Raw genomic sequence first — 15,163 nt, 5'->3', positions numbered from 1 at the left:
ATGTGGCTGCCATGACTAAACACCAAAGGGGCACAGAACGCTGTTACCTTCCCACCAAAGGTGGTTCCTATTTTTCTATTTGCATTTTTACGTGCTTTCAAACTGCAAGGTTGGCAGAAGCTGGGACAAATAACGGGAGCTCACTCCATTACGCGGTGCTAGGGATTCAAACCGCTGAACTGCTGACCTTTCCGATCGACAAGCTCAGCTTCTTAGCCACTGAGCCACCATGTCCCTCTTGTCTTCCTTAGAAGAGATAACAAGTTTTGCATATTATCTTTTATGTGCACAGCTTGCAGCCTAAATTCTTTTGCCCACCAGCAACAAACCCATCACATTGCTGCTTATTTTCCTCTTTGTTATCTCTTCCATTCATGAAGCACATTTGCATATCTATGGGAGAGTACATGTTATGAAAGAATAAGCATTGTTGGCGGGAAAGTAAAAAAAAAAAAGAACCCCTTCACAAATAAAGTCATTACAATATTTAATTATTCATAATTCATTCATTTTCTATTCATTTAGTTTAATCTTTTTGGTTTAGTGATCCCTTTTGCAATGGGCCTTTCCCAACATATGGTCATTGACACAATAAAAGTGTGTTTGAGGAATAAAGATTGTGTGAGGGAGCTGCAGGCCATACAGCAGACAACTGAAAAAATGTGCATTATGCACATAATAAAATATGTGCATAAGCCCCTAAATATGAGCAGAAATATTGAGTTAAGTGGGATTCCATGCAAAATCTTTCGATGTAAGAGCTCCTGTTCACAGTTCTCTACAGCCTCAGCTGGCTTTGAGTCAGAGCCTCCTGTGCCAAATCCATTCTCTGAACTCCCTTGCAGGTGCTTGCAATGAAGACTATTATTCAAGTTTGCTTCAGATTTTATTCTTTGCGGTAATCATTCTCATAAAGTTTATGTGGGGCAAATTGTGAGCGAGTCCCATAACATCCTTTGCTTATTTAGAAAAATAATAATAAGCTATATTTTTAATGCAGCATACAAGGTGCAAAGGGGACACGGTGGCGAAGACACTGAGCTTGTTGATCAGAAAGGTTGGTAGTTCGGCGGTTCGAATCCCTAGCGCCATGTAACAGAGTGAGCTCCCGTTACTTGTCCCAGCTTCTGCCAACCTAGCAGTTCAAAAACATGTAAAAGTGCAAGTACAAAAATAGGAACCACCTTTGGTGGGAAGGTAACAGCATTCCGTGCACCTTCAGCATTTAGTCAGGCCAGCCACATGACCATGGAGACATCTTCTGACAGTGCTGGCTCTTCGGCTTTGAAATAGAGATGAGCACTGCCCTCTAGAGTCAGGCATGACTAGCACATATGTGCGAGGGGAACTTTTACCTTTTTCGCCTTACAGGATGCAGCCATCAGAGAGGAAATGTTATCTTTTAACAGCTTTCATTCCTACTTCTCTTCCTGTCTTCTCCTCAATTTAATCTTGCAATAACTGTCATAATCGCAGCTTCACAAATTAGGGAATGACATATTGATTGGCCCAAAATTGTTGCTCTGTGACCTTGAAGACTGAGTGGCGATTTGAACAATCTTGTCAGAAAAACAAATGTATGCATAGAGAAATATATATTGACATGCTTTGTGCTTTAAATTGAAATATCTGAATGTTCAGTTAAAAACCATTGCCTGTTTCTTATGAAACAAAGCAGGGGAAGCATTTTACAGAGCCATTGAATCAATTTGACCAATCACCAAAGGCTTTCTCATTTTGATGAATGAAACTGTAATTCTTCCAGTTATGTGCACAGAATGATGTTTCCTCTTGGGACAAGGAGTAATGGAGTGTAGAGTTGTAATTTACCTTGGAAATTATGCTATGATTTATGCCCAAAAATCATTTTCAGCAGCATTCTGTTCAATAAAGATACCATAATGTAGTCAGAAAAGTAAACACTTGTGAAAATTAAGACAGGTGAAAAATTTTATAAGAAAACAGTACTCTAGACGTGGCCCTGGAATGCCATGAAATTTAAAGATGAACGAACTAGTGTTTTGAAGTGGAACACTAACAACAAAAAAGTTGATTCTAAGATGAATATTTCTATTTCACCATAAAGAGGACCAGAGGAGTCACTTTTGCATAAGTTTGGCATTTGGGAAATTATATATATAATAAGCTGATAAAGGAGGAGAGCTTGTGGCTTAGTGGCTAACATAGCTGCCTAATATGTAATACAGCACAGGTTCAAATCCCAGTAAGGGTATGGCTAGCTGATGAGAGCTAAATAGCTTGGAATAGGTGATATCTTATTTATACATGTGACTTACATATTATGATTTGGACACGCTTCAGTTGGGTTTTAGGTCAGAATGTCGTGTCGAAATGACATTGATCACTCTTTGATTATCATTTTGGAATGTAGATGGGAATGGTGCATCTATCCTTGTCCTCAATGTCTATGGAGATTCTCAGTCATCCAGGTCATGGTTGTTTTTTCAAGAGGCAATTGGACTTTTTGGTTTTTCTTTGAAGATGTTTTGCTTCTCATCCAAGAAGCTTCTTCAGCTCTGACTGGATGGTCGAGAATGGAAGGTTTTATACTCCTTACAGACTGATGGTCAATTGCATTAGTTTAGTGAGTCATTAAGGTCACCTGGAGGTTTATCTGTGTCATCAGGGTCACCTGAGTGGAGTGGAGTCTTCTTGGAACTGTTGAAATAGATAGATGAGATAGATGATGTTGTATTCCTCCCCATCTGTTGAGAGAGGGCTGTTCAGTTTTGACATAGATGGCACTCTTTTACAGTGGTTTTCCTTCTTCTGGGGCCAGCTCCAGTAAATGTTGATGGGGATAGATGTTGAACTAATGGACTGCCTTGGAGCTCAATGCCCTCTACTCTCCCATTTAACATTTAGATAAAAACAATGCCTGAGTTATCCATTGGTTTAGGATCTAATATATCAGTACACCATGCTACCTAGTATACTTCTTGATCCCAGGCTGTCCATGTGATGTTTTCAATGCCAGAAACCAATATTTGAAGGATATTTGGATTCGGGTGGGGAGAAACAAGCTCAGGGTCAATTGTGCCAAGATCAAGTAACTGTAGTTATTTAGGGCCCTAGATCTGGAGATTTTTAATCTTTGGTCTTGGATGGAATTGTGCATCCCAATTTGAAATTAATATGAAATTAGAGGGACATCCTGAACTCACAGCTCAAAGTAGACAGCAGCTGTAGCCAGGAAGGTCTTTACAAGATCCATCTTATGTACCACTTACACCCATTCCGAGAACATAATCCTTCTGTCAACTTAAGCTACTTATCTCAGTACTGGGCTACTACAAGTCATCCATAATGCCATTGAAGTCCACTCAGAGCTACAGGTGATCCAGAACACAGCAGATTAGGAAATAACAAGTGGGTCACATTACGCCCATTTGTTATCCATGCCTTACTATCTACACTTGTTTACAAGCTATACTTGTTGGCTTTTAGGTACTATTCAAAATGATAGTTATAACTTATGAAGCCATTTATAGAATTAGTGCTGGATATCTGGGAGCCATCTCTCTTCAGTTGTACATTACCACCCAGTAAGAGCTAAGAATTACTTCCAGACCTCTTGGCTAGGTCCTCAGGAGGTAGAAAGTATAGCTTCTTTGTTGACGTTTCTGCCTTCTGGAATACAACACCCTCCTCTCCTCCCCACAAAAAGAAATCTGTTCAATTCCCATCTTGATGGCATTCTGAAAATCACTGAAAATTGCCAGTTCTGGAAATAGGGTGCCCCCTGTCTATGTTTCTTAGGAGCATTTTGGAAAACATTTCAAATATTTATGATTTTTCTCTCTATATGTTTATTTAATTTTATAATGTAAGTGGCCTGGTGATGGTTGCAATTGAGCAGCCTCTAAATGCAAATGAATAAATAAATATTCATTTATACTAAATAAATAAGTATTGGTATAGCCAAGGAAGTGCAAGGGAATGCAGAACACACATATAATGTAACCTTTCCCTCCCACCTCACGGTCCTTCAGGTTTGTTGGGCTCCAACTACACCTTAAAAATGATTGTAGTGAAAATGATTGCAATGAATGCACAAAACAAGTGTGATAGAAGCAAATGGCTGATTCTGCAGTGGTGCAAAGCAGTCTGGATACCCAGGAGTGGGTTTCAAAAATTGCTGCAATGGGTTCGCTGCCCCGTTGCTTGGTGGGTGTGGCCCCTGGTGGGTTTGGCCATAGTGGGTGTGGCCTAGTCAGCCTCCCGCACCAAAGGGGGAGCGTTTTTCACCCTCCCCAGGTTTCAGAGGCTTTCCTTGAGCCTCTGGGAGACCAAAAACTGCTTCGGAGGCCCTTGTGAGGCTAGAAACAGGCCTGTTTTTGGACTTCCAGAACCTCCAGTAGGCCTGTTTTCCCCCACCTTGGGCCTCTGTGCAGGCCCTGAACTTACCTGGCATGATGAATGGGCCATGTGGAGACTCCAGGGAGGGGAGGGAAGGGGTGGAAGGGGCAGGGAGGTGTGGGCGTGGCCAGCCAGGCATGGCATTTGAGGGTTTGCCCAACCAGGCAGAATCCTAGCTAGAGGATCGCCCAAACCCGTGTGAGCCCCCAGCTGCCCACGCCTGTGGAATCTGTTAAAAAAAAGATAGAAAACTAGAGTTGTAGAGACCTTTCATCCTACAGTTCTGTATGGAACTGATAGACAATACAAATGGGGAAACTAGATGGGAGCAAACATCAACAGGGGTGGGCTCCTTCCAGTTCTAACCTCTTCTATAGAAGAGGTTCCACAAATCTACAGTGCCATTTAGAACCTGTTCCAGCTCCCTCCCCCTGCCCGTCCGCACATCAGCAAGATGAAGAGTGAGAGGAGGAATTCTGGGAGTTGAAGTCCACAAGTCTTAAAGCTGTCAAGTTTGAACACCCCTGGGTTTTTTTTTCTAAAGGGTTAGGGGTGCAAGGGTCTTGTAACTTGACAGCTTTAAAATTTGTGTGCTTCAAATGCCTGAGTTTCTGAGCCAACATTTTGGTTGCTAAGCAAGAGCGTTGTTAAATGAGTTTTGCCACATTTTACCAGTTGGCCATGCCCACCCAGTCACATGGCTGCCAAGCCACTCCCACTTAGTCACATGACTGGCAAGCTACTCCCACCCAGTCACATGACCAGCAAACCACTCCCACAAAGCAGGCCACATCTACAGAAGAGGTTCTAAAAAAATTTGAAACCCACCACTGAACATCAATGTTAGTATTGGGCAGAAAGAAGCCACAAGTCCATCAGGTATCAACCAAAGAAACATGCCAGAGAGAGAAATGGGGTTCTTTCAAAGATTTTAATCATTGATTACTAAGTGTTTTCCTTAAGAGGTGTGCAATCTTTTGATAGCTGAGTGGGTGGGGCTGGAACTGAAGCCCTTGTCTTTGTTTTTCAATTGTGAGTAACTTATTTTAGGGATTACATTTTTATGGCACAACCAATACAAAGTATGAAAATGATAACGCTACCACAAATAAAAACATTTCAGAAACAATCAACAATCACAACCACATGATATCACTGTAGCACACAAACTGACACCTTTCAAAACATCCTAAGCAAACGGAAAAAAACTAGTTTCCTATTTTAAAAAAACACAACAGGAGTCAACTACAATATACAGTGAAAGGACTGTAAAAACCACTACATAGGCAGAAAACTTCCATGAATGCTAACTAGCACATCCATGAATGTATCCATGAATATCAACTTGCAGTCCTAAAAACGCAAGAAAAATTCTTTAATCTCACAACATATGAGCAGCCACAGTTTCAGCTGGGAAACTAATAGCATCTTTTTTCTTCTTCTTCTTCTTCAATTTTTGGAGACTGATCCTAGACAAATCTAAATCCAAAAATACCAGAGGATTTTTGGACATTTCTGACAAATCAGACACCAATAGACGCACTGAGCTAAAGCATATTTATATACCATTCAAAAGAGACAATAAAAAGCTAAGCAACAAAAAGATCAGAACTCATCCTTTCCAGCAGCCAACACTCAGATAAGCAAAGATTAGCACCAGACAAACAATCAAGCAGAAAACAATATTTTCTAATCAAGGAACTACCCAGAAGAAAGCCACACTCCCTCCAAAACTGGCAGGGCAAACTACTGTATATAAACAGGGAGAAAGCCTCATACTCATTCACACTTATGATGTTACCTAGTTGGATAATGAAATGTCAGCAAACGAACAACCAAGCTCAGAGAACACCCAGAATTCTATAGTTCAACTCTAAGCAACATTATTTCTTTTATTGGAATTTCCCATCTATCTGAATATTCCCAAGAGATGTCATCTGTGGTGCCATATGTTAAGCTGCTATTTTATTTGTTCATTTTATACCAATGGCTATTTGATTCAGCTATCCTGAAAAGCACAACAGCTATCTAGCCAGATGTCAGACTTAATCATTCAGCCCATAGGTAAAGTGCAGAAGGCTCAAATCCATATCAAAATACTCTCTGTTATCTGTGCAAAGCAAAGGGGGAAATGTCAAAATAAATTAATTCCTTTTATATCATTCTGTTTTTGTTTCTCCAAATTTTTAACTATCTAAATAAATTTAATATTCCAGCCATAGCAGCCTAGGGTTTAGTGTTGGTAATATTAAAAGGCACTTACAGATTACAGAGTTGTAAAAATTAGGAAAATCCTCTTTTTTCCCCCCTCCATTTGTTTGCTTCCAGGTTGTAAAAATGATGATTGTGGTTGTATTGACATTTGCCATCTGCTGGTTGCCATATCACATTTACTTCATTCTTACTGGAATCTATGAAAATTGGAATCGGTGGAAATACATTCAGCAGATCTACCTAGCAACGTTTTGGCTCGCTATGAGTTCTACTATGTATAATCCCATTATCTACTGTTGTCTCAATAAAAGGTAAGGTTGTAATTTAAGAATAATCTATTTAGAGTTGGGAAGCCTGAAAATTTTTCTTTTTTCATTCTTCTATATTAAATGAATTTCATTTATTCATTGTTCATCCTGGAAATCAAGAGAGAAGGAAAAAGGGTACTATAGATCTCTTCATTATAAAAAAAATTATTTACCCAAATCCTTAGAGCAGTTGTTTAGAAATACGCATTTCTTTTTATTGTTATTATTATTTTATTCCTACATACATACGTACATACAGTTTTACCTAAATTTCTCTTAACATTGGCTTATTTATACTTCTGTTGATTATATTGGCATATTTATAATTATGAATCTTTATATTTAATTCATACATAGCAATGATATTTCTTCATCTAATTTCTACCTCTTGTCTCTAACCACTCATAAAATTTGTTCCATATCAAATAATATTCTGTGTCCTCCTTATATACACTTCTATTGACATTCTTCAATCTATATTCATTTCCTTCCTGTATCCTTTTTGTCACCTTTTACAGGTAATCTTCCTGTTACGACAGTTCACTTAGTGATCATTCGAAGTTCCAAATCCCTGCCAAAACTACTTACAACCTGGTCCCAAAGTTACATCTTTTGCAGCATCACAGCAGTCGTTCACACTTACAAATGATGCCAGAGATGCTGCAATATGCTCCTTTGGTGCCGTGCCTGAGAGCCCTGTGCTGCCCATGCTCCTTTGGGTGCCAGAGCCCTTATACAGACAGGTGGAGACGCGCCAGGCTGGCCTCTCCCCTTTCCTGCTGAGCTACAAACTCTCTCACATGCGAGTGCCCAGCTGTTTGCTGGAATGCCAAACCTGTCTGGATTTAACAAATTGTGCCACCACAGAATTGCAGAGCTTGGCACACCATCCCCCCACTTCCCTCGCTTGCCAAAGGCACTCCTTAAAAATTGCAAGAGGGGTTTCCAAACAAACCTGCTTTCCAGCTCCAGGGTGTTTCTCTCCACAGCTCAAGATACTTTTCTTTCACTGGAGAAATTGAAAAGCTGGGTTGCAAATGAAAAAACATGTAGGAAAGCCCAAAAAGTTCATGGGGCTAAAAAAAAAGATAAAATCAGACCTTCCAACCTCACAAGAAAAAAGTAAGATCCCGCAAAGTTGGAAGAAAGGCTGATTTTACTTTTCTGTAAACTCTAAAGTACAATATGACCTAACGAAACTTGAAATTCTCTCCTTTGAAATGTTATAATTTATTTATCATTGAATTTATATTGCTGCCTATTCGCCCGTGGTGACTCAAGGCGGCTTACAAAGTATAAAACCCCATTTAAAACAGTAAAACTAATAAAAAGACTCCAATAAATTAATATAATGAAATCATCTCCCACCTCAGCGACAGCAGATCACACAAGCCATTTAATGGCCTCCATCCCACTCTGGGTTCCCCAGGTCCACTGGCAGAACCAGGTCTTCAGCGCCTTCCAAAAGAGTGTTAGAGTGGGGGCCATTCTAATCTCAGGGGGAATGATGTTCCAGAGAGAGGGAGCCACCACAGAGAAGGCCGTTCTTCTGGGCCCCACCAGATGTAGTTCCCTCCGGGATGGGACCCACAGCATTCCCTGCCTCCCCACTTTGATGGGTCAGGTAGATGTGAAATAATGTTTAAACCAAATTGAATTTCATAAACGAAATTTGAACCAATAGGAAAACATACAATAGATACGAGAATATTTATTTACTGGCACAGGCATATTATATCAAAATCAATATTAAAAAAATAAGGTAATGACAAGGCATTTTCTCTGTCTTGTACAAAGCCAATGTTATCTGATTACTTTTAAAAATGCTACTTGAATCTGTAACTCTTACATGAAACAGCAAATGCTTACAACACATAAATTACAATTGCATTAAATTTATATGTGATATAAATAAAATATAAATGGAAAACAATTCACATATGAAAGGGATATAAGACTTCTCATCAATCTTGTGATTCTTTTGGTCAGATGTTTTAAGTAGAAGATGCTGTCTGAGAGAATCTGTCTAATATTACATGATACCCAACCTGAGAGCCAGCAAAATTCAAAAATACAGATGGGAATAGGCGACTTGTCTGTGCAATACAAGCAAAATTGATACACAAACAAAAATCAGAACCTAATTCCATTTTGATAGACATTTCAAAGGGGACATTAATTCCTGCCATATATATGCAAATATTTTTAGATGATAGCAGAAACACAACAAGCACAGCCCTTCAGCATCTTGTTCGAACACCTGCCTGTTGCAATCTTATTTAACACCCACATAATCCCTTCAAGATTTGCATCTGGCATAGAAATGCTGCTGTGTTGTTCTTTCTGCCTTCCCATCCAAACTGAAAATGTATTGAAACATTTATTATTTATCTCAAAAAATTCACGATGAATTTATATTGCAAGTAATTTATCTAAAGAGAGCTTCCTTTCCGTGCTTTTTTTGCATTCCGCGGTGTTATTTGCAATACTGCTTTGCAAATTCAAGCTACAATTAGGCATGAGTTGAATCAACTGAGCTGTAGCTCAGCGGTAATTGAAATGGATGAGTCAGTGTTTGTTGTGTTCAGGTTTGGTTTACGTCCATTCCATAAACATTCTTATAATTTTCATTTAACAAACTTCAACCACTCAATATTTGCTTTCAAACTATACACATGAAGTTTTATTTTGATTTACTCAACTTGTTATATTGTCATCTACTCTCAGTCTGCGTGTATTTTAAATACTTCCCTTTAAAAGTATCTTTTTCAAAATTACTGCTAAAACATTACATTTTCTACACATTCCTCTTCAAGATAGGCACTTTTATAATTACCACTGCAAAATTCCAGAAAACATTCAGTTTGAACTGCTTTCTCATCCACATTTTTTTTAATTTATTTATTACTTGTATGTACTACTCACCTGATCCACATATTAGTCAGGGACTGCAAATTATGTTCTTTTTTAAAAACAAATTGTAGTCAGAATTATCCAGTCTCTGAAGTGGTATTTCAAGGTAGTTATTTAGGACACAAATGGGACCTGCTAGCAGAAAGGGCAGGATGGACCTAATTCATCAGGGATGCTTGATCATATTTTGAAATAAGTGTTGGATGTTTTATAATGAGGGCAAGGCTACAAGTTATAAACATGTTTTCCTCAACTGTATTACTTTTTTTGGACGGAGCAATGGCATTTTGTGATTCTGCACACATACAAAAGTATAAGAAAGTACATGTCTGTACAAATCCAAGAAGTTTTGCCCCTTTTGTTTCCTATATGAAGGGCTTTTAATCCACAGAAAATACAGGTAGTCCTTGTTTAGCGACTGCCACGTTTAGCAACGGTGATAACAAATACTTTGCAACCAGTCCTTTTATCTACAAACTTGACAGGTACTGTTCGTAAAGCAAAGAAAAACTAAAGTAAGATCATATGCACAGTTGTAGTTTAACTTAGCCACCCCTACACTAACAACCAGGTTTCCCGTTACAAAGATAATCATTATGATCACGTGTAAAATACCATCTAAGAACAATATTAATCTTAGATCACATCTAATATACTGTATATATTAGGGATTGTCAACCTTAATCACTCAAAGAGCTACAAAGGTCATAACTGGAAGCCCCACATTCAATTCTGGAGCCGACCAGAAGTTCAATTCCCTTCCACCCCACCACCACCATAGAGCCTCCTCCTAGCACAGCATCCTTTTTCCTCTACCTCTCCTAACTGAAAACCCTATCCATTGTGGAGCCAACTGGTGACAGGGAGCCACAACAGAGGGATGAAAGAGCCACATGCAGCTCCAGAGCCGCAGGTTGCCAATCCCTCGTATATGGAAACCAGCTCTAAATTAACCAGCTGAAAGGGAGGAGGGGCTGTTAAAATATCTAACCCATAACTTTTCAGATGATTATTTCCGCTCTTCTGATGACGTTGTACATTAAGGAAATTGTGAATTAGCCCCTGATAGCTGGGCAGCACAGTCTGACACTCACTTTGAAATTAGATGCAGAGATACAGCTGGATTTGCATTCTGTTTTATTAGGTTTCTAGTAGTTTCAGCAGATGGGAATCCAGTCCTTTTTTTCAATCCTGCTATTAAGAAGTCTCTATGCATCTGTTACAATTAGAAAGTTTCTTCTTTTGTTGAGCCAAGTTCATTACAGTTTTTATCCATTAGCTCTAATTCTACCTTCTGGAGTAATCAAGAGCAAGTTGCTTCCGTCTTCTGATGTTTAAAGGCCACTATCATGTTCCCCTTTTAATTTTTTTCCCCTCTAGGCTTAATATCTCTAAACCATTCTGCAATTGACAATCTCTATCATATTCCTTTTTCATGCTGGACATACTTCAGTTTGTATACATTCCTGAAACATTCCTGAAGCCCAGAACTAAACTCAGATATCTAGAAATGTATATTTGATTAACTCGCCTCTTTCAAAAAAATGTTTTCTATGAGATATCTCAAATATCAAGTACACACCCTATGTATGTGGTATGTATGTATGTACTATATATGCATGTGTTTTTCAGGTTCCGGGCTGGTTTCAAGAGAGCTTTTCAATGGTGTCCTTTCATTGAAGTATCTAGTTATGATGAACTGGAGCTTAAGACAACAAGATTCCATCCTACCAGGCAAAGCAGTTTATTCACCGTTACCAGGATGGAATCCAGCATGTCGGTAGTGTTTGAATCTGGTGATGGTGAAAGCAGCAAATCCATGCGCAAGAAAGGAGCACAAGAAGCCAACACAAATGGGTATTCATGCAGGAGTTCCAAAGCTAGTTCAGCAGTATCAAGTTACATCAATTCTCCATATACATCAGCGGACGAGTACTCCTAAAAGCCTTTCATGCATTTATAAGAGATGTGAGACAAAGTCACATAGCCAAGAAATAAGACAATGCTATTCTGCCTTAGGATCAAACATCTGGAAAGCAACCATGCTTTAAATAGGGAGCACTAACTGCATGTGTATATATCTTGCCTATTATCATCAACCTTCTTTTGATCCAACCTGGGTTTTTTTGTGTGTGTGTTTTGGAAAAGGCAAAGACAGAGCCTTGTTTACATTAACTTTGTGACTTAGTGCCATGGGATAAACTGGAATCTCCATTGTAAACTATGTAAAACAGGTGCGATTAAGAACAATTTGTAACCCACTGAAATGAGCAGCAAAAAAAATGTGTCATGTTTTCAATGTTACTTAAATAATTGCTCTGAATCTACAGCTTATGAAACAACAATATGTGGGGTGGATCTGTTCTTTGGAATTAAGATTAATCTAATATTTATTTATTTATTTATTATTTGTTTGTTTGTTTGTTTATCTATCCTCCCATCTCAGCAAATGACTTTGGGGTGGCTCACAACTCAATGTACCTGATTTGTATCATGAAAGTGTTCTAGGAGAATAACATGATTTTAATGCTGAGGTAGATGAATTGCTACTGTCCTTCTGAAAACCTGAGATTGTTTAACATCTCCACTGTTTGCAGTCTTAAGTGAGGAAGAGCCTCACTTTGAGTACAGGGGCTCCAAACTGTCAAGATACAACTCTGAAATTCACTGCAACACATTAAGACTGATAATTAAGCATGAGACACAGCAGTTGTTGCCATTTTTTAATCGTTCTGCGTCTGATTATCTGCCCCATCAACTGTACAGCAGTTACAGAACATATTCATGAAATGGACCAGAATGAGCAGGTCTTCCCATTTGTTGTTTTCATAGACATACAAATGTCTGGCTTGCATTCAAACAGAAAAAAAGTCAACATGTGCTTTTCACTGTATCACACTAGATCTTCAGATTAGCTTGTGTGATAGCTTTCTTAACTCTGCTAATCACATTGATATCCATAGGTATCCAATACAAATTGCTATGTCATGAAAAATGACAAAACATACAGTACATTCCAATTAAGTCACGATGTAACTCCCTGGGCTTTCCTACTTGCATCTTGTGATTGTATGCAAGCATGTTATTCATATGATCTGCATTTCAATGTGTGTTTCATCATCTGCAACACATCGGCTCCCTTCTGCAGTGTGGAATCCTCTTGGAATTGATGATATCTTTTAATTATTAGCAAAATATCTTCCAGCAACATTACTGCTTCTGTATTGCAGTTTGGAAATAACAGCTAAAGAATTTTTTTTTATAATTGACCTTCTTAACATTTATTTCATCTTTCCATCAGTTTTCACATTTTGAACAGTGTTCTCTCCAAGTCAAATATAATTGCTAAAAGTCCTGGGCGAAAGTTCTCTTCTCTGCATCTTAAAGTTGCTAGCACCGTTTCCAGTGTGTTCCAACAGTTCAAGAAATTTAGAATTACTTCATCACCCCCAATTGCCCAGGATATCATCCAATCCTTGTTTCAACACTTTGCATCCTTTCAGGCCATAAGAGGATGAAAGTCACTCATTACTGTGGGGTGTTGTTTAGATGATGGCTAGGTTTGTGAGTGCAACAAAACAACCTGACTGTCCTTGTGAGCTGTAGAAGATGCTATCTCATTGCAGTATTAAATGTTCAATTTCCAGTCCTGTGGGCTTTTTAACTTGTGAGTCATTGCATTTACATGTGTTGTAAATGTTTTAAAATGCTTCGTGCATGCATTTTAGAGACTGTGAAATAATGAATTACCCATAATCTTGCAGAGCTGCAGCATATTTTAAGCGTAATTTGTCTGTCCTAATCTACAATGGGGTCTTACATTCTAATTAGGAAGAATTATTTTCCAAATCATGAGGAAAAATAAATGCGGCGTGGAAATATACTTGGCACAACCACAGTCCGCTTCCCAAAAGCAGAGAGAGCTCAATTTTAGATATTAGCATGAATTTCAGGAAATAAACTTCAGCAATAAAGGACAGTGCTTAAGACTCAAGTTCTAGGATACATAGACATTTGCCCAAGGAGTAACCCAGTAACTCAGGGTGTGAAACTCACAACCCATGGGCCGGATGTGTCACATGCTGGCTACGCACACACCCCGTTTAGCAAGTGGGGGAAAATTGTAGTATGTCATGTGGTAACAATGTGTCATCACAAGTTTGACACCCCTGTGGTCTGACCTAGGCTTCCCAAGAGCATGAAGCAAACTCCTAATCCTGACAAAAACCTCTTTTATTAATTTACTGCGAATTCTGCTCATTCACGTACAGCAAAGGAAGATTTATAGTCACAGACCTTATCTGGCTTGGAGAGCTGCCAGGACAATATCTGCAAAACCTGGCAAGGAGCCTCACAGAGTCATGAGCCCATTAAGCGAACTAATTGTCTCCTGCAAACTCCATTCCCCTTTCGCTTCTCTTTCATTTCTTCTGGGAGGGGCCATTCATCATCCACCTGTGGCCTTACTCCCAAGTCAACCCATTCTTTACTGCTCCCTGTCTAGCAACTCTACGCATGCGCACACTGGGAACAGGCTCCAGCTGTTCATCTGCCTTACTGATGTCTGACTCTGAAGGCATCTGATAACTGGCATAAGGCTCTGGCCCCCTCTCTGCCTCTGACACACAGCCCTCATCAGAGCCTTCCCCAGACTCCAGGACTGGCCCATGTTCCTTCCCAACCTCCTCACTGTCCGAATCTGCTGCCAGCTCTGCTGGCTGCTCATGGGCCACAACACCCTGAAGTAATTGGATATTCTCCTTCAATTTGGTTTAGGTGGCAGAGACTTTATTCAATATTTGATTCCATAAGAAACCATTTTGCAACTTCAGAACCCTCCAAGATCCATCACCAAAAATTTGCACGTTTCGGAAGCTTTTTCTTTGATGGATTGGTTGAGAGTATTTGTCCAAAATAAGGCTTGGTACACCTATTTGTCACATTTATGATCAGTGAAAATAAACCTTTCAAATTTGCAAACATCCCTTAAAGCAGGGGGAAAAAAATCCGTCTCAACCCCTCTCACTATGCTACACATTATCACCATGTCCCTGTAATGCTCTAATATCCTCTCCAAACATTGTAAATAGGTAACAAAATGCAACATTTAGACAAAAGATAATTGGCTACTTCTGGTGTGCTTCAGCATTATTTGGGCCATTACCTACTAGAGTAGCATGTTATTTATCTCTGCCACTTTCAGTACTCATGAGAGCTGTTAGCCTCTCTTGATAAACCCACTCAAATAGCTTTGCAAAATAATGCATTTAGAGTACCAGACAGTTCTAGCCAACACAAATGAAATGTGGCAGTTGTACTCAGTGACTGAGGAACAACCTATGTATTTT

General features: G+C 39.2%; 1 protein-coding gene across 1 annotated transcript in view; it reads left to right on the top strand.

Moving 5' to 3' along the window:
* The window catches only part of TACR3 (tachykinin receptor 3), a 52,113-nt gene extending 40,356 nt beyond the window's left edge, over positions 1-11,757 (top strand). Inside the window, exons 4-5 of the mRNA XM_032224359.1 lie at positions 6,709-6,905; positions 11,448-11,757. Coding sequence (XP_032080250.1) covers positions 6,709-6,905; positions 11,448-11,757 — 507 coding nt within the window. The remainder of the gene's footprint in view (positions 1-6,708; positions 6,906-11,447) is intronic.
* Positions 11,758-15,163: the final 3,406 nt, after the last annotated feature.

The sequence above is a fragment of the Thamnophis elegans genome, chromosome 9 (assembly GCF_009769535.1).
Source record: "Thamnophis elegans isolate rThaEle1 chromosome 9, rThaEle1.pri, whole genome shotgun sequence".
Taxonomy (NCBI): domain Eukaryota; kingdom Metazoa; phylum Chordata; class Lepidosauria; order Squamata; family Colubridae; genus Thamnophis; species Thamnophis elegans.
This window is presented reverse-complemented; position numbering and strand designations above follow the sequence as displayed.